Source organism: Kwoniella shandongensis, chromosome 4 (genome assembly GCF_008629635.2).
Source record: "Kwoniella shandongensis chromosome 4, complete sequence".
NCBI classification, from domain to species: domain Eukaryota; kingdom Fungi; phylum Basidiomycota; class Tremellomycetes; order Tremellales; family Cryptococcaceae; genus Kwoniella; species Kwoniella shandongensis.
In genome coordinates, this window is record NC_089290.1 from 1,125,522 (window position 1) to 1,153,513 (window position 27,992).

Here is a 27,992-nt window from a genome sequence, read left to right on the forward strand (position 1 = left end):
GCTAATCGTTGAAAATAGTGTAAGCGATATCTGGTCATAGGCTGAGACGGACTATCACTGACGTACATCCATCCGACTGACTGTGCAGTGATACGGAGGTATGTACCGCATCTAACTGCTGAAAGAAGAGGCACAGCCAGCTGATTCCCGGGTTCGTTGTAGAGGATCTATACCAAAGTCACAAGTACGTCAAACGTCCTCGGCCCCAACCTAACATTGACGTGGCGAGAACATCCTCTGATCGAGTTATTCGCTCTCTCAAATCACAGATGAGATCCTTGGACAGTATGGATGTACGATGACATGGGACATCAAAGCTGGTGTCATGGGGAAGAGTAAGTCGGCGGACGAGGAACACACAGCACTCTGCGTGAACGATACTCACTAGTTTACCAATCGAATCGTGTTAACGAATCTTAACTGACTTCCATTTTCAAATCCATCACCCCCTCCTTTCACCTATCATAGCACAACGAGTCGCAGCGGAATACATCCTCTCACATTTCCCCTCTGTGACAGAACACATGTCCGTCGACGAATATATCGATCTGGGTAACGCGAGACGAGAAGAGTTATGGGGGAAAGTGGAACCTATGAGAGGAGCAACGGCCTTGGTTAAAGGTTTGGTAGGTTGCAATTCCCATTTACAGGACTATGTCTGCGCCTTTCTGCGATGCGGTGCATTGAGCTGACAGTCATGTTGCAGCACGCGGCTGGAATTCCTATTGCTCTAGCTACGGGATCATCACTTGCCAATCTCAAACTAAAGACTGTACGTCCTGCTGCTCCTCACTTTTGGTATATGTCGATTTACTCGAAAGTACAGTAGCTGACCGTAATGAACTATAACAATCTCGTCGTCAACAGGCCCACTTGCCCGAAATCTTCACACTCTTCCCGGACACTTCGATACTCACTGCAGACTCACCCGAAGTCAAACCAGGTAGAGGCAAACCGTTCCCTGATATCTTCCTCGCTGCCGCACACAGTTTAGGTCAGTCCCCTCTCTCCGACTCCACTTCAATCTGCTAAGCTATAGTTCCCCTTATTTCCCCTCCCTATACGATGCTGACACTCTTTATTCGCCGTGACCAGGTCGGGATGTCGGGACGGCCGAGAGTTGTACCCCCGCTCAAAAGGCAGAGAGAGAACGAGGTATCGTATTTGAAGATGCGAGACCGGGTGTCTTGGCTGGTGTAGCGGCAGGTATGAACGGTGAGTCCGAGTCTCCTTATGAATGCAGATCATTGGTGTGCAAGAGTCACGAGTCGCTTGTATTGACGCCCTTCGTTGCTTGCAGTCATGTGGGTACCCGATCCAGAACTGCTCGCTCTTGCTCCTGGGGAAAAGTATGGTGCCAAACGAGTCCTGTCCCATCTTGAAGGATGGGATCCGACAGAGTGGGGGTTGCCCCCTCTTCCAGGTTTTAACGTGAGTCCTCCTGGACTTGTCAGACCATGACAGCCAATGCCTAATCCGGTTCACATGTTGCTTTTCACAGGACCGAGCTCAATAGACACATATACACTATACAGCCACAAGGCACAAAACCCAATGCATCATATCATATCTGGACTACTTTTACTTCCTATCCGAAAGAGATCCGCCTAAGCCTCGAAACCCCTAAGACCGTCGACAATTCTCCAGATACCCCAAGCTCCAGGATCAGGAACTTCCCTCTTCTTAAGATCTTCCTGGTTGACATAAGCTCCACGACCGGCTTTGGCAACGAGTTCTTTTGTCTTTTCAGCCGCAGCATGGGCGTCTTCGGCAGCGCCATTAAGACCCTTTGAGGGGAGAGACTCGATGAAAGCCTCGAGAGGGTCAACAAGGGTTCGAGATGGGGGTCGAGCACGAGTGTCTACGAAGATGTCTACAATCAGCTCACTCGACGTGTCGTACTCTAAGAGATATGGACGTACACTTGTACAATGTAGTAAGAGCTGAGGCGGAAGCCTTGCTCCACACCTCCGGAGTGGTGGAAGTAGCTCCAGAAGTAGCAGCGTCTCTCAATGCCTTGCCCAAACCAGCGAAGAAGATGCTGCAGCGTCACTTATCAGCTTATGTCTCTCACTTCGCAAGGGAAGCACGCACGAGTAGAGAGCACCAGAAGTACCACCCATGTCATCCTCGACGATCTCTGCAATGACACCAATGTCCTCGATAACATTCTCGCCCTTCAGCTTACCACCGTCGATCGCCTTGATGATGGCTTTGGCACCCGCTTCGAGGGTGAGACCGGCATCACCATCACCGGCGATCTGATCTTGTTCTGTGAGCTCAGGCTCGGCGGCGATAAGAGCTTTACAAGCTCGAACGATGGCAGCGAGGAACTCCTTGGAGTCGGTGGCTATGTCGAAGACTCGTCAGCATATGCTGGATACATTGCGTATCACTATGACTCACTCTTAAGAGCGACCTCCTGACCCTTCTTGGGCACAGCGGCCTCCTCAACCTTGGCACCGACAACCCCAGGCTCCGAGGCAGAAGTCCACTTCCATCCAGGTGCACTAGCGGGAGCGTCAAGGTATTCGAGAATTTGAGCAGAGGAGTATGGTGCGGAGGAGTCGGACTTGGAAGGAAGAAGGAGGAGGGTGAGGGAGAATCCAGGCATGTTGAGAGAAGTCATGTATGTTCCGGCAAAGACTCGTCGAACGGTGATCTTCTTGCTCTGCAACCATTTGACGGCTGAAGTGGGAAAGCTATCAGTAATACAGACGTCTTCTACAGTGGCCTAAAGCCAGCAACTCACCCTCGTTGGTGATACCACCGAGCTCAAGCTCGCTGACTGCTCCCAAGTCGTTCACGAGAAGGACGACCTCATCGGAACCGTCGTTCTTGAAAGGAACGTAAGCTCGCTCTTTGTCGGCTGTATCTGTGATCTTGGTGAGGATGGTGTCGACGAGATCGGCAACGGTCGTAAGTTCAAGCTTTGACGTTCCAGGTTCGTTGTGGATACCCATTCCCTGTTCACGAGACAATCGTGATCAGCACTTTCCACAACAAGGTGATAATGTGAGGAAGGAGTGACATACAAGTTCAAGTTGGTTAGCCTCGAGATGAGACTCGCCAGCGCGGGTACCGGGGACGTGACAGTGTTCAAGACCAACACCGAGTGTACCGAGTCGTGAGCAGACGTATTTACCGACACTCTCGACAGCGTCGAGGTCTGCACCAGCGTCCGAAAGAGCGGAAGCGATTTTGTAGACCAAGATTGTACCAGCGAGACCCCTATAACACACAGGGTGATATAATCAGCAAGCGGTAAGGTGGTGAAGCCAGTCGCACTCACCGTCGACCAACGATAGTACCCTGTTCTCTCGAGACCGCAACGTCATCTCCAACCAACAACACTCTCACATCGCCGGGTTTCCCAGTGGATCTATGTTGTTCCGCCGCCAAACCGAAATGCAACGCATCTCCCGTATAGTTCATGACGACGATCAAAGCGCCCTTCTCACGAGTGACGAGCTCCAATCCTCTTCGGACTTGGGCGACATTGGGAGACGCAAAGATGTTACCGCATACAGCGGCGTCGAGGAGTCCAGCACCGACAAATCCAGCATGAGCGGGTTCGTGACCCGATCCTCCACCAGAGAGGAGAGCAACTCGAGGTTTGCTAGGTGGTGTGTAGATCACTAAAATAGCAGTTCAGTGATCTGCGGAGGCGGGTGAGACTCGAAGAATGGGCTACACTCACCTCGTTGACCCTCATCGAGCTTGATAGAGGGGTTCAAGGTGACCAAACCCTTGAGCGAGTCGACTACGAGAGTCTGAGGAGTGTTTAAGAGGTGCTTGTCTGTGCGTTTGTCCACCACATCATTAGCTCGATCAGACACCATTCGAGGTGACAACGACTCACGTCCTGGGGCCATTTTGTGTTGTGTTGTATTTGTTGGTGATACAATTGTTGAGGCAGAACGTATCTGAAATGCAATATGAACGATCTGTACTTCGTCGGGGACACGGTATACAGAGCGGGTCAAATGTCCAAGTCACTATCAACGAGTGCAAGGATGCCGGTCCGACCGATTAACCGGCAAATCCCGGCAAGATCGTGTTATTGTATTAACATCTCCGAAATCACGCCAGCTATACACCCGTCATCTACCGCTTCTCCATACCTAGAGCTGGGCCATGTCCGTCCCCCATCCATGGTTACTTAGTCGTGAGGTAACGGTAGCTGCAAGGCGTAACGGCAGAATCCATGTATGGGCTTGACTGGACGGTTCGGAGAGTGAATCCGCATACTTGGAAGTTCATACATGCTAATGATCGATGACCCGATACCTCCTAAAATTGGTAATATTATCTACATTATTATTCGTATTGTGATGACCATATGTGCTGATTGTGATATGCTATGATATGCGTGGGATATGATATGATGAACGGAGCCTGCTATGACACTAGATACAGTATACCGGATCGAGAATTACAATTATTGCTTTGTGGTGGCTTCCACAGAGCCTCCAGCGACCCCGAAAGCGAACCTATCGTTGTCCCCGGTCGACGTCGTGGAGGAAGTGCTGCCCATCCGAGCCATCGAAGTCACCGGTCGGACACTAAGATTGGCGGCACTGGTTACAGACAGAGCACCGGATAACGGAGGCGGTACGCGACTCATCGAGAACGTGGAATGTATCGGAGCCGTCCTTGGTCGACTTCTTGGTCGTCCATCGTCTGGGACGTGCGGAAGACCGAGACCCAAAGCATCGAGAGAAGGTAATGACGGTCTTCCGAATGCCCCTTCCCGACTATCTCCCATCGCTGTTACTCTCTGTCTACTTCGAGACGGTTGCACCTCGTCTTCCTCCGAAGTCGTTGTCGAGATACGACGGCCCGTGCCTTGGTACTGTTTCCACAGACCAGCAGATTCTACATCCAGTCCGACCAGTCCAGCGCTAGTCGACGGCGGTGTAGGTAGATGAGAGGAAGATGAACCGAAAGAATGGATAGGCGGGAGCGTGTTGTTGAACGGAGCAGAGCCGTGTGGAGGTGGTGACGGGAAAATGAACGATATTGATTGTGATTGACCAGGATGATCGGGGGGCAAAAGGATGGGTTTCACATCGGTAGCGATGCCGGTGATCGTCGATATGATGGGTGATGTGTGCGTGACTGGGGACGTCGATCGACCTGTCCGTCTTCGGTGTGCCCCTAGCGTGGGTTCGGTGATATCGATGTTACCCTCGTGCATGTATAGACCTCGGCGTGAACTCCGATGACGCTTCTTCTCTTTGCTGAATGATGTCTCGGCGGACGCAATAGCGTCAGCTCGTTGAGCCGCGGAGACTGGAGCAATTATGATAGGGACCGGTGGACAGACAAGTGTTTTGGACTGCGAGCGCTTGGCGTGTTTGACGGCAATTGTCGCTTTCAGTTGATATGAAATCGACACGAGATTGCTCTGCTGAGTCTCGCCAATGTCCCATTTGCCCTTTCCACCGGGCAGCGATATCGACATGGCGCACCAGTAATTTCCGCCGTTACTCGGTATGATATCCACGGACGAGACTTCGGCGATCTTCTCACGGACCGAAGTGAGGGCGGTGGGTTGCGATTTAGCCTCTGCTGCAGGTTGGTGCATGGATGAGTCGGAGGAAGTGTGCTGCATCGGTGGACGAGGGGAGACGCTTCGTTGAAAGAGAGATGATAGTCTATTTGGCGGTGATGGCGTCGATGGTGATGATGAAGAACTCGATGATGCTTCTTGGAAAGAATCATGGGATATTTGACGATCTATCGATTCGATGGTCCTTTCCAATACTACCGTTGCCTTTTTCACCACCGTCGCCGCGTCGATTGGCCTCGCCTGCAATGCAACAGTAAATGTGTCGCTTGGGCCGAAAGCACCGTGCGGGGCGTTCAGGAAAACCTCGGTGGCGTAGTTATCGGCGCCAACGGTACGTACTGTGGGCGGTGAGATGGGCGGTAACGTAGGTGTACGATGGTTGAGAAGATTAAGAGCGAAAGCTTTTGTGATACTGGTACCGACATAAGGTATCGGTTTGTGATCAACGATCAATTCGATTCTCCAGACGACTTTGTACTCCTTTATGATCATCGCACTTCTCGCCTTCAATGCCGCGTCGATGGGTATTGTCAGTCTGAAAGGCGACTCCCAGTCGCCCAGTCGCATGTACTCTTCCTCTTGCGGAGGTGAAAGGATGGCCTTTGATTTCTGCCATAAGACATGTTCCTGGTCTCCTTTGAAGTTGCGATACTCTGTGCATTTCACTCGTACTGTGACGCTGTTGACCTGTAAAGGATCGCATTCTTTTGGTAATTTGGTGATCGCATTACCTTGCAGAACAACTGGAGTCACTCCGAAGTGTCCTATATGGAGTGATCTTGTCAGCAAACACGCTTACGAACAGCGCCGTGACGATGTCGAGGACATACCAGCATGTGGGAAGATCCGGCCACTAGCATTTCCATGCTTGGGAATGAGGTAGACGTCAAGCATACCGCGGATGTAATGTCATATCACCGCATTTGCATGTGTGATGCAATAGGATTATCGAAATAAGGGGAGGATGTCTGATGTACCGGTCGGTCGGTTTTGTATGAGCAAGTTACTCGGAACTTGATTTTGACTTTTGAGAAAAGCAGTAGGTGACCGACCTAGTACACGTGAATATGTGATGACAGGAGCAGAGGACGACGAGAGGAAGACCTGACGGAGAGGAAGAAGAGGGGACTAAAGGTGGGAATGTTTTGTCGGATTGTTTATATTCAAGCTAGCCAGGTGATGGGGTAATTGATTAGATGCAGAAAAGAAGGAGAGATCAGAAGACGAGACGGGACCAGCTTAGCTAGTTAGTATATATTATCCTTCCAAACCAAACTACATCGCACTATGTTGATTTTTCTACGCTAACTTAAAACTAACGAGCGAGCGAGCAACTAAGCAACACACGCACAAAGAAGGACGACGCCACCGCCGTGCCGTCGATCATTTAACACATTTGACACACATTCCCGGGCGGCTTATTACCGGAAACGGCTAGTCACTTTCTAACTATTATCCCCCTAATCTAAGTCATAACCAGGCAACATAAAGCCTCCAGCCTAAATTCGACCACCCACACACCCACCCACCCACCACCACTCCTTCCCAACACAAGCTTTAGTGACGTAAAGGCGCAAGCCCCGATCGTATCGCGAGAATTGCGAGAAACACGATATGGCAGGGAGAGAGGATGCGTAATTGCATGATTCGATGATGTTATATGATCCGAATTGACCTAGATGAGACAACGGGGACTACTCCAGTACAATTTAGCCTGGTAATCAATCACTCCAGTGAGCGCGAGTGTGCATGCATCGTCTATTCAAAAGATATGCTCCGATCGTTTGTGATGCGCACACGAGGGAAAGACTGCAGCATTGTCACCCGCTGGTAAGTCTGTTCATTTAGGATAGTGTAACGTCGATCCTTGGCGTTTGTCAGCATGGGTCACACGAAGATACAGGACTAGACGCCAAGGAACCGTCCTGTGGCTTATTTTTAGGTACAAGCTTCTGCTCACATACACCACTCGCACAATTACGTGGGGTTTCTTTTCCCTTCTATACGACGTCACTCAGCAAGAACACAATTAGTCAGTACGCACACTCGCCACCACCACCACCACCACCCCGTCCACCTCCAGGACGACGACCACTTCCTCTTTCCAACCCCCGGGACAAAGTTCGTTGAACTCTATTTGATCAAAACGACGCTAACCACTTGCGCGGAAACTTCCACGAGATCCCGACAATACCGGGATGAAAGGGGGTTCCAACGATCAAGCACATGTAAGCACATGTATGTACCTCGCATCTTGACCTTCGTGAGTACTGTTGTGCATGGATCCCCTGATGCTTGATGCATGTCACCGACACCATTCCAGTAAACGTTCTATATCACCTGAATACGAATAATCACAGTGGTGGGACATGGATAGCTTGGCGGTCGGCCTTGGTCGGTCGAAATTAGATCACCAACATGACACCGCGTGGAACGGCAAAGCGCCTGCATGCATGGGAACGAACCGGAATAAGCTGTAATACGACGACTACATCTAGACCTTTGTCTGACATGTGCTGAAACCTCGCTTTGTTCGTTTCCACATCTCATCCCTCTCGCAGTCAAGGCACCTGGATGCGACTACTCCGACGATCATAGCCACAAGCCATTCCGTGATGGGCGGATGACCTACACGAGATGTTTGATTGGCACGAAGACCGATTTGGCAGAGAACCAAACGCGTCTGTCTGTCTGTCTATCTGTTTGCAACGCGTCGCCAAATGCGCATATAACGTTTGCATTACTACTACTACAACGTTTACAGAAGCGGACCTTGCCAGCCAACTCCCGAATCTACGTAAAATATGAACCAGGTCAATCCGCGCCCTGTATAGCAACTATGAGTGGCGCCGCCTGATGCGTGCCTGTGCTATTTCGGTTGGCTTGCCTCCATCCTTCCATCGATAGCAGGATCCTGTGCGTGATGGTGATGATGCGGATCGAGATGCACGTAAACTCACCAATGCGATTGCACGTATATGTAACACATCGATCGTTGTTTCTGGCCGGTAAATCACTTTGTATAGATCCGGCAACGGGCCGTTTCAATATGCATAGCGATTATTGCTCGATTGCTTGATATATCCCTCAAGTAACGCAAATCCAAATGCTGTTGAGCAGTGCGATGCGATTCCGTTCTTCTTTGTTAACGGGTTCAGCGTCCCTCCCCTTCGCCCGGTATTGACCTGGTAACGAATTATTATACGCAAAGCGTTGAGAACCTGTCATGACCAACAGCACTGCAGTGATCAGTGATGATGGTTTCTCAAAATAGCGGACCCGTGGAATGTGCCACAAAAGGCGACGGCGTGATCGGATGTGTAATCGCCGGAATCGCGTCATGTCCACAACTTACATAACTTACATTCACCGAGCATACTCGTTCATCAGCTGAATCAGCTTATTGCTGCTGATCACCAACTTTCTGCTGATTCTTGTTCATTGATCATCAACAACTATCTAACTTTCTGGTGAGTTCTAGTGGTCCTTGATCTTCTGTCGAGAGGATGAGTCATCCACGGTGTTATGAAGGTATATAAGGAAGGTTGCTGGTTGTGTGCGCGACGAACTATCATCCTTTCGAAATATTCACCTCGCGCTTCTGCCAACTCCCGCCGCTCATATCTTATCTTTTGACAATTCCTACATAATTGAAGTATCACCTTACTGATCACATCTAAACTCAACAGTCTCTTGTCAACTCAGTAAACTTACTAAACAATCAAAATGGTCAAGGCTATCGAATCTTACGACGAGTTCAAGACTCTTGTGAGTTGTTCCTTTTACCATCATCACCGTTGATCCCCATCGATATCATTCCATTAGGCCAAGTGCCAATATGCTAACGAAATTGCTTGAACAGATCTCCGGCTCCGAGCCCGTTGTTGTTGACTACTGGGCCACCTGGTGTGGTCCTTGTAAGATGATCTCCCCCCACTTCGCTAAGCTCGAGGCCAAATTCCCCGGCGTCAAGTTCGCAAAGGTCGACATTGAGGAGCAGGAGGAGATTGCCAAGGAGGCTGGTATCAAGGTCATGCCTACTTTCATTGCGTACAAGGATGGACAACCCATTGAGACTGTTTCCGGTGCCGTCCCCGCCAAGCTCAACGTGAGTGATGATTTCGCTCGCACTTCACCTGCTGTGCTTAACTGAACTGAGCTGACTTTTGTCTCCTTCTGTCACCGCGCTTCTTTTTCCTTTCCTCCTCTACACGACGTCTCTCCGCTTCTCATCAACTCCTTCTTCCTTCCTTCTGCCATACACCTGGCTACCTCTTCCGCGCAACAGGCCTTGCTCGACAAGATCTCCGCTTAAACAGTTGTATCGTTGCATTGTCATTGCAGATGTGCATGTATAGAAGTGTGAAGAAGCAATCTGGTCTATGAGCTGCACACTGCCCCTCCACCTGACTCATGTCGGAGGAACGGTAGGAAATCGATCGTTTGCGAGATACGGTGTAGTCATACTGACGTTTGACCTGAACTTCCATTGGAACTAGGCTGCCTCACAAGCTAATACCTTCTTGCGAGATGCTACATGTCACCGTCATGGAGATGTCTGCTGGTGCGGCGGAATGTGGGAGCGTAGTATGCGTGTATCTGAGGCTGTAATACAGTTACGCACACTATTTGTCCTCTCTGAGGTCACAAGCAGAACACAAAGCGGTCATGGTTGCCCGGCGCCATGTGAACTGTCTCCGTCCTATTCCCTCCTGTTATGTTATTACCCATTCTACCTACACCTCTCAAGTCTAATCCCGAGTCATCAGAAAAACAAAAACTACAGCACCCGGGATTCCCAAGTCGTCCCCGACCTTGGTACTAACCGAGCGATAGCGAGCTTGGCTGCGCAGAGCAGACGGGATGCGGCATTTTCTCGCTTCTATGGCCGTAGATGGAAGTCTAACAGTCCTGCACGCCAATGAAGGCATCGTAGAGGAGTCGCAAGAGAAGTTTGAACCCTGGCCTCGTTGAGAACATCGAGAAGGGAGAGTTGATTTGTGTGCTTGTCAATGCCCCATCGGTGCCATGAGTTGTTTGGTCGAGTAATGCGAGAGGTGTGATCGTAAGGTGTTAGTGCGGATGGTATTGCCTGAGCGAGCGAGCGATCGAAGCGGGTGTTTGATGCAGTGGTCAAGTCCGATAGGCTATCTGCAACCAGACTGTCGAATGAAGTTCCTATGAGGCATGGGATTATAGTCTCTCAAGGAGACTTTTGTCGAACAGACGATGCTGCTCCAAAACCCTTGTCAGTAGCGTTGCTCTCGCATAGATCATCAGGACGGCGTGGACCTCCCGATTCAGAGGCCTTACTTGGGTCTGATGACTGTAAACAGAAGTGGAGTGAGGTTCAGCTCGAGTTACCTTGGCCGACAATGGCACCGATTGAAGTTCGGGCAAAGCGGTGCAGCTACGACGCTAGGTTGATGGAGGTGTTGCATGACTGCACGCAATGTGATATGCTTCTGCACGCGCTATGGTAGGCTAGGTTAGGTTACGATAAAGGAACATTCACCTGAGGAGTTCGCCCCCATATGACGTGAGGGAAATGTCCTGGCCTTCTAATGTGGGACCATCCAAGATGCACCGGAAGGTTCAGCGGGATGCGGGGTCTGCCCCAGTAGGAACAGCGAAGGGACAAAGAAACACACATTGTCTGGATACGTCGTCATCAAGGGAAGGTAAATGAGGACCTCGGAGGATCGCGGAGCCACCACCCCATGGGGTGTGCAGATGGTGTGCAACGAGCATGGTCGGGATTGTTGGAGCCAACAAGACGAGTCCACGCCCATACGCTTTCCACAACGATAGATATTCACATCTTTGCATTGATCTCCGCTGGTAGTGAGCGGCGATAAGATAAGGGTGGATACTTCTACCAAAGGAGAATAAAATTCAAATATAGCGCGGTCAGAACGACAACCATGCACCGGCGCCGGACCGTGAACAAAGTGGAGAGTATGTACACTTTATCCCACTTTCCATCCACTTGGACCGAAAATGCGGTTTGTCCCGTAAGTGAGATTTGGAGTGGGCCACGGGGGGAAGGGAGGGAGGGGGAGGGAGTGACACTGTGGATATGCCTAAATGCATAAAACTTCCCCCCTCCCTTTCCCCTCTCCCCATTCTCTGCCACATTCAGGACCGGACTGCGGGCCGAAATGCGGGCCGTACGTCATATCACCCTCTTAGCGCCAAAATAATAATGAAAAGCGAGTTTAGACTGTAAGGAAAAATAAGGAAACAAAGCATCCACCATCCCATCTCTCGATTCATTCATTTCTGATCACTTGCAAAGCATCCACCTACTTTTGGTCGACAACAACTTCATCGGACAAAGCACAGTCGACGCTACCTCCACACAAAAGTTAGATACTTGCTTAGAAGCGATATTGTCGTACACCTATCATCGTTGAGGGGCCAATCTCGGGCAACATCACAGCACCCTTAAGCCGATTAGGGAAACGAATTAATCCTAGGAAAGCATCACTTTTAGATCATCTCATCCACGCGGGCCTCGATTTTTCGGGTCGTGTCTCCAACTCACACTCGATCTTTGTCCAACTCATTCCTCCTTTGTCTTTCGACACGTTGATTCACTCATTCTATCGACGAGGTGGTGAAAGGATTCGAATCTACCACGAAATCGGTATAATCCTTTGACATTTGTCAATAGCACGTTCGTCCGTCGATAAGTGGCGGTAATATCGATCCATCCTTTTCTACGGAACAGAAAACCCGTATTTCGCCTCTTTCACTTCCCATCTATCCACTAATTCCATTCCATTCATCATGTACCGAGCTCGATCTTACATGCCCGGTCGAAGGGCTCTCGCCATCACCACCACCACCATCGCCGTGGGTTCCACTTACCTCTACTTCCGTCCTTCCCCCGTCTACCTCGATTCAGAGACTCTTCAGGCTAAGAAGCGTCCCGGCCCATTATGGTCACCTCCCTCCAGAGCTCAGATGCTCGAACATCTCCGTACTTCTGGTACCTACATCCACCGAACTCTCGAGGGTGGACCTGAACCTGGACCTGTGCTCCGAAAGGATGAGGGCGAGAAGGAGGGAGAGGATGTCTTTGATTTGTTAATTGTCGGTGGCGGTGCGACTGGTGCCGGTACTGCGCTCGATGCCGCGAGCAGAGGTTTGAAGGTCGCTTGTGTGGAGAGGGATGATTTCGCCAGTGGTACTTCTTCCAAATCCACAAAGCTCGTTCACGGTGGTGTTAGATACTTGCAAAAAGCCATCTTCGAGCTCGACTATGGTGAGTAGGGCAGCCGTGGCATTTCCGCTTGACACCGCTGACTTGTCCTTTATAGAACAATGGAAGCTTGTCAAGGAGGCGCTGAGAGAACGTCGAATCTTCCTTGAGACTGCTCCCCATCTCAGCAGCATGCTTCCGTGAGTCATCTCAGCCTTAACTCGTTATCCTCATGCTTATTCTTCGTCCAAAGTATCCTTCTGCCCATCTACACCTGGTGGCAACTCCCCTACTACTACGCCGGTTGTAAACTCTACGACTTCCTCGCCGGAAAGGAGAACATGGAGAGTGCCTACTGGATGGGCAAGGGAAAGGCATTGGAAGCTTTCCCCATGTTGAAGAGTGACGGTCTTGTCGGTGGTGTCGTCTATTACGATGGTGAGTTGTCTACTCCAGTGTGTTGGTGTATCGCTCAACCTTTCAATAGGTCAACATAACGATTCCCGAATGAACATCTCCCTTGTCATGACTGCTGTCCAGCATGGTGCCATCATGGCCAACCACGTCGAGGTGACTGCGCTCCACAAGAAGCCTGATCCCTCACGAGGTGGCGAGTTGAGAATATCTGGTGCTACCTTGAAGGACAGGTTGACTGGTGAGGAGTGGGATGTCCGATGTCGAGTGAGTGTCATTGTACGCCCGCACAATTTCATCGCTAATAGTCACGTAGGGTGTCATCAACGCTACCGGTCCTTTCAGTGATGGTCTCAGGAAGCTCGATGAGCCTACCACCCAGGAGATCGTGGCCCCCAGTGCCGGTGTTCACATCACCCTTCCTGTCAGTGTTCTTGTTGCAGACGAGCAAGACGTATCACTGACTCTTCGCGCAGAACTACTACGGTCCCAAGACTATGGGTCTCCTTGACCCTGCTACATCCGATGGTCGTGTCATTTTCTTCCTCCCATGGCAAGGAAACGTCATTGCCGGTACTACCGACTCTCCCACCACCGTGTCCCAGAACCCCATCCCCGAAGAGAAGGAGATTCAGTGGATTCTTGACGAAGTCCGAAACTACCTTTCCCCCGACGTCAAGGTTCGACGAGGAGACGTCCTCTCTGCTTGGTCTGGTATCCGACCTCTTGTTAGAGATCCTGATGCCAAGAACACTCAAAGTCTGGTCCGAAACCACATGATCAACATCAGCAAGGGTGGTCTCTTGACCATTGCTGGTGGAAAGTGGACCACCTACCGAGCTATGGCTGAGGAGACTGTTGAGGCTGCCGTCAAGGAGTTCGGTCTCAAGCCTACTGGCAGATCGCAAACCGACCATATCAAACTTGTCGGAGGTCATGCTTGGACCAACACCATGTACATCAAGCTCATCCAACAGTTCGGTCTTGAGACCGAGGTCGCGAAGCATCTCGCCGAGTCATACGGTGACCAAGCATGGGCTGTCGCCGCCATGGCCAAGCCTACCGGTGAGTAATCAACTGAGCATGCAAATGGAGTTTACTGACGACCCGTTTGCAGGTTACTCTTGGCCCCTTCACGGTATCCGATTGTCCCCTCTCTACCCTTACATCGAGGCTGAGGCTCGTTACGCTTGTCGACGAGAGTACGCCATGAACGCTGTCGACTTTGTTGCTCGACGAACCCGACTTTCTTTCCTTAACGTCCAGGCTACTCTTGAATCTCTTCCCCGTGTGATCGATATCATGGCTGAGGAGCTTGGTTGGGACAAGAGTCGAAAGGAGAAGGAGTTCGTGGATGCTGTTGAATTCTTGAAGTCTATGGGTCTCCCTAAGGTTAGCGAAGTTCCAGATCAAGTGCAAACACTGCTGCAACATCAAGAACAAGAGCTAATGAAACATCAAACTCCCCTACAGCAAACCAAGCTTACACTCAAGGATATGATCAGAAGTGGTGGTGACATCGGACCTCTTGGCCTTGCCAAGACCGAGGAGGCTGAGCTCTACGCTCGTGCTCAATTCACCCCTGACGAGGTTACCCATCTCCGACAGCAATTCGAGCGCTTCGACTTTGTGAGTTGTTCCCCTTATATAACTAGTCACTACCACATACTGATGCGGTGTAATGCTTTTAGGACCACGACCAGAAGATCACTCGATCTGACTTGGTTCACGCTATGACTGAGATGGGTTACAATGCTTCGATCGAGGCCGCCGACAGTATCCTTCGAGAGGTTGACTTTGGCAGGAAGGGAGAGATCGGTTTCCAAGAGTACCTCGATGTGAGTGCACGGGTCTCCGCCAGACATGTTACAATATGTGATTCACGATTCACTGACTTTGTCCGTCTGTGTTTCAGATCGCTGCCGGTATGAAGGAGCTTAAGCTCGAGACTGCTTTCACCCACTTGGCTCAGCTCGACTCTAGCAGGAAGATGGGTGAGAAGGCTCAGATCGGACCTCATGCCAACGATGATGGTGCGCAAAGAGAGTCAAGAAGGAAGATCCCCGTTGAGAGGAGCGGCGGTGGTACATAAGCGGAAGTAGAAGTGGAAGTGGACTGGATATAATAGTAATTTGTCTGGAGAGGAAGCAAGGATCATATCTAGTCAGATCTTAGTGGCATGCATAGACTTCGTTTGCATTCGGTTCATGCTAAGAGAATTGCAAATCCTCCGTGAAAGGATCATGCATATCGTTCCTTGATTATGATACTGTGTCGAGACTATATACTCCTACTCTCGCTCCTCGTTCTTTGTCCTTTCGCCGCACTACTCATCACTTAGAAGAAAGCGCCTGTACCAATATGCAACAGTCAGCGGACGATCTCCGTAACGAGTTTATACCAAGTATCACTCACTCATCGAGCTCAATTGCCTGTACACGTCCTCTCCTAATCTGTACTTCATCAATCCCGCAAACTGGATCAAACACTGCGACTGATGTTTATAACTCGCAAGCTGTACCATCCGTCCATGATCTCCATACGGCGACTGTTTCAGTCCTTGCGAGAGAGCGTGAAGACATCGCATTGTGGTGAGGACGACTTCGTCGAGGTTCTTGATTACGGGTTGTGAGAGGAGTTCAGTGAATTTCTGAACATAGGATGAGATTTGTCCAGGGTCATTGTTCAATGGTAAGAGGTTGGTGGATTTGATTGTCTACCGAACAGTTGAAAAGAGTCAGCTTCGTCACAACTCATCAACTCAAGAGTGTCAGTGTAGCTCACCTCCAATGCGAGATCGAATCGATCTTGAGCGTATTGACCCAAAGCCAACTTCAACTGCAACAATGTCTCCAAAGTCTCCCAGTTCAGCTTTGACACCCTCGTCCTCTTTGCAAAGTCCTTCTCGTACACAGCATGAACCTTGTGTGCCAACTCGTGAAGATCCCTAGCTCCACCGAATGCGCCACTGAGACCGATACTCGCGGCATCGCTTTGTAAAGGTGCTGTGGACGCTTGACCCAACGAGTATCCCAAAGCACGGTTCACAGTCTCCACCACTTTGTCGTAAGATCCCGCAAGATGGTACAGTTCGATCGAGTCGGTGAGAGATGAGTCGAGAGAGGATTGTTCAGCCGCCGCGAGGACGACTTGTCGGAGATAATCTTGCTCGTCGTGTAATTTGAGTAACCGGAGATCACGCTCGATGATACCGGTCTCCTTCGATCCGTCCGATCGTACGCTACCGAGCAGCTTCGACCAACTTCGCGAAGCGAGGACGACATCTCTGACCAGCTCCAGAGCAAGCTGCGCTTGCTTCTGTCCGACCGCGCCCGGAACGTCGCTGTTGAGCGCTACCAGGTATGCGTATTGTAAAGCATTTTGTGGTTCGACCTTGAAGAAAGGTCCAATGTATTGCTTGATCTGTCGTGTGAAGTTGAGGTATGAAGTATCGGTAGATTCGTCGGTAGTCACTAGAAGTTGTTGTCAGCAGTCGCTCAGATACCACAAATTATCACAATAAACTCACAAAGCTCGACTTCTTCCCCCTTGGTAGGCACGCGTAAGAGACCGTAATAAGACAGAGCAACGGCGAAATGCACTGCGTCCGTTCTGAGTTGCGGCTTCGAATGCAAGTACGCGATGGCCTAGACAGCGATGTTATCAGATGAGACTCCTATGCACCAGCACGAGCTTTACTCACCCTTTCGAACTGTGCTGTGAAAAGCAACAAGTTGAACCAAGCGAATGGTTTTGTGCCTCCCGCATCAAACTTGTCATTCCCATACTTGCTGACCAACCTGCCGAGGTCAAGCAGATCGTACTGCTCCTGTGGCGCATCCGCCTCCTTGGTTTCCCTCACCAAGCTCAATTGCACCCACATCCAGTCTTCCGTCGTGGTTGCCACCTTGAGCGTCTTTCGGTTGAGCTCAAATCGACCAACAAGCTTGTACAAGGCATATTTGAACTGATCGACGTTGGGGTTATTTCGGATATGAGCGTTGAAGTCGTTGTAAAGTTGATCTCGTTGAGCTTTGGGAAGACGCCGTTCAGAGGATTGCAGCGCTGATTTGAAGCAACCAGGGAATGACCAGTCTTCTCGACTGATGTTTTGCTGATTCTCGGCGACGAGGGATAGGGCCTCGTCAATGTAGCCACATCGAACGAGGTAGTAGATTTGCGCCCAGAGTAGGGAACCGTTAACGCTCTAAATCGTTATCGTCAGTGTACTGTGCCGTATATTTGAAACACGACTCACCTCAGGTCGGTAAGCATCGCGAGTGTCCTTCGACCTCAAAGTCACATCGACGAATGCTCGAATCTTATTCCTGATACCTGGTATCCCACCCAGAGCCGCCTCCTTGGGGTTCTTGGCGATTGTCTCGTCGACGTGTCGTTCGAAACTGTGGATGATGTTAGGACAGAACATTGGGCGACCGATCTCACTCACTCTCGTTCCAAAAACCGTCTACCTCCCATAACTAATCGTCCACGAAGGAGGGTAGCTTTGTTCGACCGCACATCGCCGAGATAGGCCGTCGCATATTGACGTTCTTGCACGGGCGCAGCGTCTGATTCGGCGGAGGAAGAGGCATAGTCTGATGAGTCTCGCAGTGATGGCTCGTGTGTAAGGTGGGCAAGAATATGATAGGAGACAGGGAGAGTAGGGTATTTCTACAGATTCAAATCAGCACGGGGCCCGGGGAAAGCCTTCTCAGCAACTCACCGAGTCTCCCTTGACGGTCTCCTCTAATGCCTGACAAAGCTCAAAGGGTTCTTTTCGCAATCGCTTCTGGTTCAATTCCTGCATCATTGGTTGTCAGTTGTGCCTTCGTCAATGCGCTGCGCTGTTCCGAAATGCAGAACTCACGCCAATGACCCTCTCATATCGGACCATCTTGGTGTGCATCACTAGACCGCCTTCTCTGGATTCGTTGGAGGTAGATTTGCCCAGGGTCGATTGCGCCATAGGGAACTGCAAGTTTATCAGTACTTGAACAATGATGAAGCCAAGAGTCCACTCACTCTTCTTGTGCTTGCTCCCAGCGCACTTCGACCCAAGTTTGAGCTTCCCAAGCCTGAAGATCCTGCAGAACCGACTATACCGGCCAACTCGTCGTCCGTTACACCCAACTCATCTTGTAATATCTTGGCCTTCTCCACCTCCCAGTTCTGCAAGATTCGTTGCTGGAACTGTTTTTGGAACGAGTTGATGGTCTGGGCAAGGTTACGACAGATAAGCAAGGTAGTGCATCAGCTTGACGAGCTCTCATACTTACGCGTTGTCGCTGCACCTCGATTCCACTAAGGATGACCATCTCATGCCAATTCCTTCCCCAGGCGCTAATATCACCATCGCTCATAGCGTACGAAGGTCCAATATCACCGAGAGGCTCCAGTCGGGAAGAAGCGGGTACATGTTTTCTTCGTCTGGGTCGAGTGGAGGGTTCAGCAGAGGGGAGTTGAGCGATGTTGTGAGTGAGCTGGGAAGTGTTGACACCGAGATTGGAGAGGAGGTTGAAGCTAAGGAAGTGGTGATGATCAGCTACTTGACACACGAAGAGACCAGCCATTGTTTCAGCCAAACACTCACCCTTCACCCCTGTCATTCTTTCCCCTCTTGCCTCGTCCTGCAACGCTCTCGCTCATTCGTTCGATATCATCGATACCGAATCTAATTTGAGGAAGTTCAGAATCATAGTCGACCTCATTGAGCGAGTTTGCCTGAGCCAAAAGCGATGAAAGTGTCGTTGCGGCGGGAGCTCTGACGGATGTAGAGCCGTTTAGCCCACGGTTGGGCGTAGAAGTGGACATTGCGTGTGGTGTCGGTTGAGCGAAGAAGGGAAGGAAGATCAATGTATATGATTCAAGTCAATGACCAAAAGTCAAGTAAACGCGTTCATCATAGGATGAAGGGGGTGAAGATGCCACATGTGATAAAACACCGCGTAATCCCGATCATCAACAGTCGAGAGAGCGATACTGTGCAGTCTGTTTCTGTCCTGTCTGCATAAATTTCAGCTCATCACCGTTCTTCCTCTTCTCTTTTCTTTCTTCTTCAAGGGCCCGGCTTGATCTTTCTTATAGAGAGCTCTCAAGCAATTTTCGACTGATTGGAAGCGTCCCACCTTTTCTTAGGCAATTTCGATTGACGTATATTTCCTGTCGACGGGACACGGCTTCCCCTAGATTGAACCCCTCACTTCTCAGCCCACCAGTTCCCGAACGTTCTCCTTGTCTTTTCTCCTCCTTTCGTGTTCGCGCGAAAGTCGACGGGGGATTGCGAGGATGAGTGTTCGGTCGAGCCAGTGGATTCATGTTGGGAGAGAGGGGCAACCGTTATTTCATATCCTTGCCTAAAGGCGATTCGCCATTGAGGAGTTGGGAGAAACCAACGGATTGACATCCTTTTCATAAAAACACATGATTATATGCACATTATCTACTCAAAACACTGCCGACGTTCACGTGCATCGCTGCGCCAGTCTGCACTGGAAATGATGCACACCTTCCATTTGTCTTGATGAGCATATCTTAGCATCATGAACTTTCAGTAATAATAGTGGATCATGCGCACTTCGTTGGCTCAGTCCCAAAAAATCAAAACTTGGTTTCAACGTGAAAGTGGAGGTCGTTTCACCTCGTCCAAATCATCTTCCACTATCCCCCTTAGTATTCCTCATCCAAGACGATGTCCTAATGTCATCCCGAATACGCCATACCTTGCGTCCGCTCTTACCCTCGCAGGCTGTAGTGCCATCATCAGCTCGACGTCCTCGTCTCGCTTTGCCTGCAGTTCCGTTCTTTCGGGATCCAGCACATACGATACCTACGAAATGGAGCTTGTTCCGACCTCTACTACGAGACTCAAAATATTTCCCTGCAGTACAACGTGAGCTCAGAACTTTGTGGAAGGCGAAGAAAGGCTTGACTTCTGTACCGAGAGTACGATCCTTCCTCGAAGATCAATATAAGCTCTTATCGAAAAAGGACACAAGCTCAGCTCAGGACGAAGTAGCGCAGCTCAACTCTCGGCTCCAAGAGAAATATGATCAACTCGACGTCAAAGCCCGTTTGGTAGCTGCGAACTATGAGGACAAGAGACCGGAGAGCACGAAGCAGCCGCGTCTGACCGGTGCATTCCACCGACCAACACTGTTCAATCCACCTTTACCACGTCTGAAACCACAACCAATCTCCATATCAATGATGATCCATAATCGACTACGTGCTCGAGAAAGAAGGATGGAACGTCGTCGAGCTTATGCATCGTATTTAAACGATATGAAGTTGGAAACTTCCTTTTGGCGGGAGATAGGAGCTTCAGGAGAAGGAGGGCAATCGGATTGGACAAGGGGGAAAGATTCGAGATCGCCAGGAAGTTGGGATAAGATTCTGAGGGATGAGATTGAGGTTATGGACGGCAGGTTCCAGAAGGAGAACAGGAGAGCGGAGATGGTCTTTGACAATCACTCAATGGAAAGAGTTGGGAAAGCTCGTAAAAGGAGAGACGACTGGTGGAAGGATCAGCAAGACCAAGCGAGAAACAAGAGCAAAGGGTAATTGCATGCTGGGTATCACTTGGGACCTATATGACAGTCTACAACAAGCGCAGATTACGCCTCGCCGAGGTCGGCAATGAGAGCCATGCCTACGGCTTCGAGCATCTCGGGAGGCGGATCGTCTTCGGCGGTCTCTCCCTCCAACGCAGCCATCTCATCGTCCACCTTGTCAAGCTCGCCTTCTTCGACTTCGTCCTCAACTTCTGAATCGGACTCGTATTCTCCCAAAGCCATCAGACCTTCCGTCGGTGTCGATGTCGGTACCGATGCGGGTCCTGGTATATTCAATGCCGTGGCCATCGTCCTCGCTCTTTTCGTGCTATCTTCTTCATCTTCTCTCTCCTCGACTACTTGTACCCGCCTCTTTGCTCCCCAGCCCGAATCTCTCGTCTGCATACTCCCCTGTGAAACGGGCACGATACCCACCGTCCCCTTCTCGATGGAGCTCTCCCAATCGCTCCTCTTCATCACGTGGATCACGGGAAATTCGACCCATGCTGTCCCCCGCAAGACCTCGGCGAATGATTTGGCAGAATCCAGAGGTGGATAGAAGAGTTTTTGACCCGGCGCATGGTCTGGTGCAGGTCTTGATGGTGTAGAGTGGAACGGCATGGCGAACACGAGATCGGAAGTCGTATCGACAAGAGATGGCGGTAAAAACGAGGATAGAATGGGCATTGTTGTGGGTTCTGATGCGGCGAAGAGGACACGATTGTGAGATATGGTTTTGGTTGAGGTGTCGGCGGAAGTAGGGTCTAGCAGTTGTTGCGAGATAGACAAGTGTAGTGTTATATGCAATTGTTGTGACCTACACGATTAGGATTAGCATGATAAAATTGAAGGCAGTGCCGTGCACAGATGTATTACGCTTCGTACTCACTTGGGGTTCCAACTTGACTGATTCAACTTCTTCCTTCCCATACCTTCCGGCATGAAACTGACTTCACACCCTCTATTCGCCAGCTCTTTTCTCAGTCCATCCGTCCTGTTTGGTCTCCTAAGTCCTCCACCTCTAGTCCCTCCAGCACTACCACCGCCTCTCATCCCACCTCTTCCTCTTGTATTTGATGTGGAAGTGGACACCTCTTCTATCTTGACACCTTCACCCCATCCACCGACCTTCCTCCTCCCTTCTTCCAACCATCTATAATCGTCTGACCAAGCACCTTGTCCGTATTCCTTCAAGGGGACATACTTCGCCGGATCTCGAACGCCAGAGCATGAATCGCGAGACTTGTGTGTCTTGGAACATGGTAAAGAACATGTTCGGAACGAACATCGCGGACAAGTGTATTTCGCGGGTTGTGAACAGATGGCACAGTCGGCACTGGTTGTTGGTGTTGGAAGAATGGTAGATTGAAGACGTGACGGTCCAGCGGTGGGCTGTGTATCAGGCCGAGGAGGCAGGGTGAACGACATGGTACTGAGGTCGAAGGGTATGAGATGTACGTTGATGAATCTCAGTCAGAATCGAATGTTATACCATTGAAGAGTGTCTCCCGTGCAATTGAGCCGGTTCAACTTTTCATCTGCGTTGTGACGCGGCGATCGCCGAAACCTCCACCCTCGCTGTTCGTGTCACGCTGTTGACGAGTTGTTGATGTTAACTCTCGCCGAGATTCTCGTGCATCAATCCATACTAACAGAGATGAGTGAACGCACACAGAGGCATCGATCGATGAACCACGCTGCTCTGCCATCCTTTCAAGAGTGCCATAGCGGCCCCTCCGCAACATGTTGCCCTGGCGACTGCCTCTCCTCCTTACGTTATTCCAATCAATGGTCTAGTCTAGCCTTTCCAAGCCACATTACTTTCATTTGCTCTCGGATCATCCTCCTGCCTATCTCCGATCGAATCCTCTGGTCTTGCCTGATATGCGTGCGTATATGAATAAAGTCAAAGGCCGCTCAGACCCACTTTGGAATGAACGAATGCTTGGATACATAAGCATGCAATCGTGAGTCGTTCTTACAAGCGCCTCGCGCCCTTACATGCTCGATTTAGATTCGAAAGGTGGGCCTGAGAGCGGGTCTGTGCTTGGTTGACGAGTGGATGAAGTCTTGCTTCGACATTCGGCAACTTATCACTACATAAGAACACTCAGAAGCGTTGTATGATGTTGATTGTTGGTTCAAATCGCACGACGACTAAAGCTATTGACCACCACTTGCCTCTACTCCGTTAAAACACAGAACTCCCCGATCACCGCACCGTGCCGACTTGACGTAGCAAAACAAGATGCAAAACCAATCAAGTCTCGCGTATCCTGAGATGGTGAGTCCGACGCTTCAGTCCCCTCAGACCCGCGGACATCATCCCTCGCCAAGCATGTTAGTTGCTAATGCTGTTCCCTTGCGCAGAAACGGCTCCTCGACAAGAATGTCAGATGGTCCAAATCAGTTCGAGATCGTGATCCGGAGGTATGTCACGGTATCAGCAGTCGTTCGTGAAAGTGACTCATCAGGTCATTCCTAATCGCAGTTCTTCCCAAGACACTTTCCAGGACAAAGACCTGAACTCCTCTGGATAGGATGTGAGCATCCTACGACCACGACCCTCCGTAGACATCAAAGCTAACTCAACGCCCCCCTTTAACTCTGATAGGCTCGGATGCACGCGTTCCCGAAACTACAATCATGGGCTGTCAGCCCGGTGACGTCTTTGTCCATCGAAACATTGCCAAGTGGGTGAAGGTCATACAGTCGACAGTTGCCCCGAGCTGACTGCGAGAGCTTGATTCAGCTTGTATTCGCCTCAGGATGATTCGCTAAATGCCGTCATGATGATTGCGTTGCAGAATTTCAAGGTGAAACATATCGTTGTAGCTGTGAGTTGGTGTCGTCCTCCACGAATGGATGGTCATAAAGGGTGCTTCCAACCACCGTTGATTGTGCTTGGTCGATACTACGTGTCTGCCCAATACTGACTCATTGTGAATTGTCTTCCTTCACCGCCCACCTAACCCCCTTACATCCCCACTATTCGCGATCAACATACATCACTCACCCAGGGTCACACAAACTGCGTGGGCTGTATGACTGCTCTCAACGTCTCTCGACTCCCACCCACGCCTGCCTCCACCCCATTACAGAAATACATCCAGCCCTTAGCCACTCTCTCTCGGACTCTGTTCAAGGGCGATGGGGAACCGCCCACTTTGGATTTGTTAGTTGAGGAGAACGTAGTGCAGCAAGTGAAGAATCTGCTAGAATGCGATGTTATCAAGAGTGTGAGTGGGCAGAAACAAACGGAGGTCTCTTGTGGCCAGCTGGACCCCTATAGGAGTCGATGCTGAAGAACACCAGAGGGTTGTCGTCTCGGGCAATGAGAGAAGTACATTCGCTGATCTCCCACCCGCAGGACTGGAAGAGAAGAGGTACAGATGGCGTCGTGATTCACGGATGGGTATACCACCTCGAAGACGTGAGTGTGGCAACGTTACTCGACGACTTGCAAAGCGAGTGGCTGACTCGAAGTCGACGGTATACCTGCGCAGGGCACGATACGCGATTTGAACGTCTCGGTCGGTCCGCCGGGTCATGTACCTGGCAAGAAAGCCGATGCGTGGTTCTAGATAGAGTTGGTATCTGCAATGGAGGGGAGGTGATAAACATCTGGGGTTAGTAACGTGTACGAGACAGTTCGCATCAGTGCCATCGTATGGGACAATACTGCGTGAAGTGAATGGGAAAATATGCATGGTGTTATAGACGTAGCAGAATGATGGATAAAGCGTAACGAACAAAAATAAAAGGATAAACCCTCAGTCAATCGTGTAGATATCGCTCCCCGCTTCGAGTCGTCCTTTAATGGCCGATGTCAGGCGGCCAGACGCTCGGGCTAGCGATGAAGAAATTCGTTGGCATCATGGGGTGTAGAAGTGAAATGGCTAGACTTTGATTACGATACCGAGGTATTGTAGTTGGAGTCTTGAGCCGACAAAGATCGATGATATGATCAGATGTGTGGGCGATCAACATCGATTTTGTCAAAAGAAGAGAAAACCATCTCGAGCGAGAGCCCAAGAGGAGTAGGAGGAGCAGAGAGTAAGAGCAAACGCTCACAGACTCAAAAGCGAGAAAGAAAGGATGGGAAAGGGAGAACTTCAACCCAAGACACAGAGTAAGCCCCATCGAGTTATCTCTCCCCTCTTTTCCCCTATTATGGAGAAAAGAGGGATGACAAGAGACAATCGCATAACTATAACTATGAGCGCGTAATTTCATCAATCCTTTCCAATTATCAACCAACTCTTCACGAGCTATCATCCTTCCGAAATCCTCATCCCTCATACGAAAGAGTGAATCACAAGCAAGTCTTGATCCCGACTCGTATCTTCGTCTAAAGGAACCGATGTGATTCACTTTTCGATATGAGTTTGGTATAGATGAGGCGGAATGACTTTTATCCTTTTCAACGAAAGGATGTGGAGCGTTTGAGGTCATGACGACTGAAACTTTCCTTTTGGTCAGAGATCTTCGGTTGGTTGAACCGTTGATCAAGACAAAACAAAAGAAAAAAGGTAACAGCTCTCCTTCGACGAAAGAGAAATATGTCAGACAAAAAAACACTCCACATTTCTCCTCGAACCAACTCGAAGTTCAAAACGAAGAACGACCTTGTAATATGAACATCGTTCTTCCTAATCGCTGAACTCTTCTTCTCTCTCGAGTATCAAAGTGGAAAGAAGAAGAGGAAGCGAAAAGAGAGATGATCTATTTTTCGTATGTGTTAAAATACGAATGCTTTCCAAGATCACTCTCAAGCTCTCTTTCCTCTCCTCCCCTCCTTCCAGCATTGACAAAACGGAGAGAGAAAGAAAAAATAAACACGAAAGGGAATAATAGACATGTCATAGTCGAACTTCGTAACGAAACCCCAAGAAAGAGAGGATCCAATCGTCGAAATGAGGAAAAAAGGTTGTGATGGTATTCGTAAAGAAGTAGGATGAAAGATGTATGACAGAGGCTCCGGGGACTTTCAACCCACAGCATGAGGATAGGTGAGCATCCTTCAATAGAGAAAGAGTCACCCAGTTCGGGAGCTGCGAAAAAGCGATTCTTGTGCTTGGGTGAGAGGTTGAAGAAGAAGAAGAGAAGAGCAAGTGAGAAATGAGATTCTGAAATTTTGGCTGAGCGACGGTCGAAACGCGTGCAGAGTTCGGTAGTGTACATGGGGAACGCGAATAAGGTTCTCAATTGAGTATCCTAGCCGTAAAAGGTACTTCGATTGCCTGCTACGGTTGCGCTTCCTTGCTGTGGAACATAAAAGTGCAAGTCATGCATAGCACTCTCGCAAGCCTCACTCCGTATGTATGCACTACAGTGTCCATCTCATGTAATCTCTATCCGCCCATTAACCGCTACCTCCTCTTCGCTTCGGCGGCACATCCGCCACAATAGGGTCTGACCATAATGATCTGACCAGCCTCCAATCTAAGTAAAGTATCTCGATGAAACCTAGTAGATACCGGGGATGAACTTCCACCTGACAACCTTGCAGTACTCGTCCCAATCATCGCCATACTTCCTCGCACATTTCGCGAAGTCTCTCCCACATCGATGCACCAAGACGACCAAGAAGAAGATGGGGTAAAACATGGTGATCGGAGTGTTGAAACCACCTGTCAAACCCCATGTGACGGATTGGATCCAGTCGGCAGCGTAGTTCGGTTTTCGTGCGTATGCCCACCAACCGGAAGTCAAAAGCTTGTTACCGTGTTTGGTCTGAATGTAAGTCGGGTTCTCAACGACAGACCAGGGGACCTGAGGGAATGACTTTCGGGGAATGTATTCGCCTTGCTGTTGCATCTTGAAAGCGGACTTCTGAGCCATCGCACTGTCGAAGATCCAGTAACAGAGGATGAGGGTGGTGAACATGGCGATTTGACCGAGGATAGGGAAATCGTAAGTGGAAGCAGGGGCTCGGACCATGTAGATGACGGGGTAGCAGTAGGTGAAGGGGCTACAGAACACAATAATAAAGTCAGTGACAACTTCCGTGCAACTTTAGAGCTTTCACTCACACTCCCGCCATGTTCCAGAAGATGAGCATCCATCCAAACTTCTCGTGGAACATATCCCAAGTCTGAGGAATCATCTGCTCTCCCTTTGCGCAGGCGTTCATGTACAAGCCAGTAGCGAGGACCATGTGTGCCATGTTACCTGTGACTCGACCGAGTTCCTCGTATTGCTTGACAGCGCCAGAGACCGAGATCAAGATCAACAAGACCCAAGGTACTCGGACCTCTGCGAACATCTTGAGGTCGACGGGACCCAATCGAGGGTTGAGGGAGATACCCATGAAGTGGTCGTAAATGACGTTGCCGCTCATTCTGATCGGACCACCACCGTAGTTGAAAAGTCGAGAACAGAGATCGATGATGATAGAGACGGAGAACGAAGTGATCAAGGCGACTGTCATGATGGGACCGTAGTTCTCGACGATCCATGGTAATCGGTAGATACCGGTCTTGTGGAGGACGGCGGCAAGGACAATGGTGGCGTACCAGGACAACAGAGCGTTACAGTGGTAGGGAAGGGTCTTGTAGCCCATCGAAGGGACGGGAAGACCGTTCAAGGTGACACCGGGCATAACGAAGGCGAAGAAGATCTGAATCGCAGTGAGACCGAGGTATGTGACACAAGCGAACTTGGTAGGGTACGCGTCCTGCATCGGAATTACAAGTCAGCTGAGTTCACAAAGATCGGTAGTCGTGTTTTGGCTCACCTCGTAGATGTGTTGACCCATTCGTTGCAAGAACGGAACGATGTCATCGATCGACTTGGGGTGCACAAGGGATCCTTGGTAGAACCATAGACAGATCCAGAGGTAGTCTGAAGGAGCTCTAATCGTTAGCTGGACAGATCTTTGTTGATCAGAGGATATAAACGCGCTCACACATCAAAGCTGGGAAACCAACCATCATGGCGATAACACCAGCTGGACCACCAAACTCGTAGCTGCAAAGGGGAGATCAACACGCGTCCCGATTGATCAGAATTATATATGACGACTTACTCCTGATGTTGATCAAGCTTTTTGTCCATCTCCTGACCATGCTCTGTGGGGACCGCATTGACCTTTAACAAAGCCTGAGATTCGCCATTCGCGATCTTCTGCGCGTTAGACTTGAGTTTGGTAGTCCCGTTCGCCTTGGAGCTGGAGCCGCCGGCGCTGCCTCGCTGACGGAGGTTGGTGGCAGGACTGTCGATCGTGACTGCCATCTTTGTC

General features: G+C 50.1%; 10 protein-coding genes and 1 non-coding gene across 11 annotated transcripts; 5 read left to right on the forward strand and 6 right to left on the reverse strand.

Moving 5' to 3' along the window:
• Positions 1-298: 298 nt before the first annotated feature.
• Positions 299-1,516, forward strand: CI109_102440 (uncharacterized protein; the record flags this gene model as incomplete). The annotated part of the gene is made up of 7 exons (XM_032004405.1): positions 299-335; positions 469-626; positions 707-772; positions 868-994; positions 1,096-1,215; positions 1,301-1,431; positions 1,502-1,516. The coding sequence occupies 7 exons, from the start codon at positions 299-301 to the stop codon at positions 1,514-1,516; spliced, it is 654 nt and encodes a 217-aa protein (XP_031861270.1).
• A 91-nt stretch (positions 1,517-1,607) lies between these two features.
• CI109_102441 (dihydroxyacetone kinase) lies at positions 1,608-3,875 on the reverse strand (the record flags this gene model as incomplete). Its single annotated transcript, XM_032004404.1, has 9 exons — positions 1,608-1,861; positions 1,923-2,041; positions 2,095-2,350; positions 2,407-2,688; positions 2,753-2,966; positions 3,036-3,231; positions 3,293-3,638; positions 3,701-3,799; positions 3,863-3,875. The coding sequence occupies 9 exons, from the start codon at positions 3,873-3,875 to the stop codon at positions 1,608-1,610; spliced, it is 1,779 nt and encodes a 592-aa protein (XP_031861269.1).
• Positions 3,876-4,441: 566 nt separating this feature from the next.
• CI109_102442 (uncharacterized protein) lies at positions 4,442-6,469 on the reverse strand (the record flags this gene model as incomplete). Its single annotated transcript, XM_032004403.1, has 2 exons — positions 4,442-6,339; positions 6,406-6,469. 2 exons carry the CDS (start codon positions 6,467-6,469, stop codon positions 4,442-4,444), a joined length of 1,962 nt encoding a protein of 653 aa, XP_031861268.1.
• A 2,832-nt stretch (positions 6,470-9,301) lies between these two features.
• Positions 9,302-9,890, forward strand: CI109_102443 (thioredoxin; the record flags this gene model as incomplete). Its single annotated transcript, XM_032004402.1, has 3 exons — positions 9,302-9,343; positions 9,438-9,683; positions 9,864-9,890. The coding sequence occupies 3 exons, from the start codon at positions 9,302-9,304 to the stop codon at positions 9,888-9,890; spliced, it is 315 nt and encodes a 104-aa protein (XP_031861267.1).
• A 463-nt stretch (positions 9,891-10,353) lies between these two features.
• CI109_102444 lies at positions 10,354-10,468 on the reverse strand. Its single transcript, XR_004236744.1, has one exon. It is a non-coding gene; the product is annotated as a 5S ribosomal RNA (ribosomal RNA).
• A 1,899-nt stretch (positions 10,469-12,367) lies between these two features.
• Positions 12,368-15,288, forward strand: CI109_102445 (uncharacterized protein; the record flags this gene model as incomplete). The annotated part of the gene is made up of 10 exons (XM_032004401.1): positions 12,368-12,845; positions 12,901-12,982; positions 13,036-13,220; positions 13,270-13,463; positions 13,513-13,620; positions 13,673-14,261; positions 14,314-14,588; positions 14,670-14,825; positions 14,888-15,034; positions 15,112-15,288. 10 exons carry the CDS (start codon positions 12,368-12,370, stop codon positions 15,286-15,288), a joined length of 2,391 nt encoding a protein of 796 aa, XP_031861266.1.
• Positions 15,289-15,603: 315 nt separating this feature from the next.
• CI109_102446 (uncharacterized protein) lies at positions 15,604-19,010 on the reverse strand (the record flags this gene model as incomplete). Its single annotated transcript, XM_032004400.2, has 11 exons — positions 15,604-15,912; positions 15,981-16,669; positions 16,726-16,843; positions 16,900-17,403; positions 17,455-17,599; positions 17,647-17,870; positions 17,923-18,000; positions 18,067-18,171; positions 18,222-18,413; positions 18,476-18,719; positions 18,790-19,010. 11 exons carry the CDS (start codon positions 19,008-19,010, stop codon positions 15,604-15,606), a joined length of 2,829 nt encoding a protein of 942 aa, XP_031861265.2.
• An 885-nt stretch (positions 19,011-19,895) lies between these two features.
• CI109_102447 (uncharacterized protein) lies at positions 19,896-20,759 on the forward strand (the record flags this gene model as incomplete). Its single annotated transcript, XM_032004399.1, has 1 exon — positions 19,896-20,759. One exon carries the CDS (start codon positions 19,896-19,898, stop codon positions 20,757-20,759), a length of 864 nt encoding a protein of 287 aa, XP_031861264.1.
• A 53-nt stretch (positions 20,760-20,812) lies between these two features.
• On the reverse strand, positions 20,813-22,177 carry CI109_102448 (uncharacterized protein; the record flags this gene model as incomplete). Its single annotated transcript, XM_032004398.1, has 2 exons — positions 20,813-21,566; positions 21,639-22,177. 2 exons carry the CDS (start codon positions 22,175-22,177, stop codon positions 20,813-20,815), a joined length of 1,293 nt encoding a protein of 430 aa, XP_031861263.1.
• Positions 22,178-22,997: 820 nt separating this feature from the next.
• Positions 22,998-24,333, forward strand: CI109_102449 (uncharacterized protein; the record flags this gene model as incomplete). Its single annotated transcript, XM_032004397.1, has 8 exons — positions 22,998-23,033; positions 23,120-23,179; positions 23,241-23,292; positions 23,364-23,442; positions 23,502-23,586; positions 23,770-23,988; positions 24,120-24,182; positions 24,256-24,333. The coding sequence occupies 8 exons, from the start codon at positions 22,998-23,000 to the stop codon at positions 24,331-24,333; spliced, it is 672 nt and encodes a 223-aa protein (XP_031861262.1).
• Positions 24,334-26,218: 1,885 nt separating this feature from the next.
• CI109_102450 (uncharacterized protein) lies at positions 26,219-27,985 on the reverse strand (the record flags this gene model as incomplete). Its single annotated transcript, XM_032004396.1, has 5 exons — positions 26,219-26,723; positions 26,785-27,428; positions 27,489-27,595; positions 27,660-27,721; positions 27,780-27,985. 5 exons carry the CDS (start codon positions 27,983-27,985, stop codon positions 26,219-26,221), a joined length of 1,524 nt encoding a protein of 507 aa, XP_031861261.1.
• Positions 27,986-27,992: the final 7 nt, after the last annotated feature.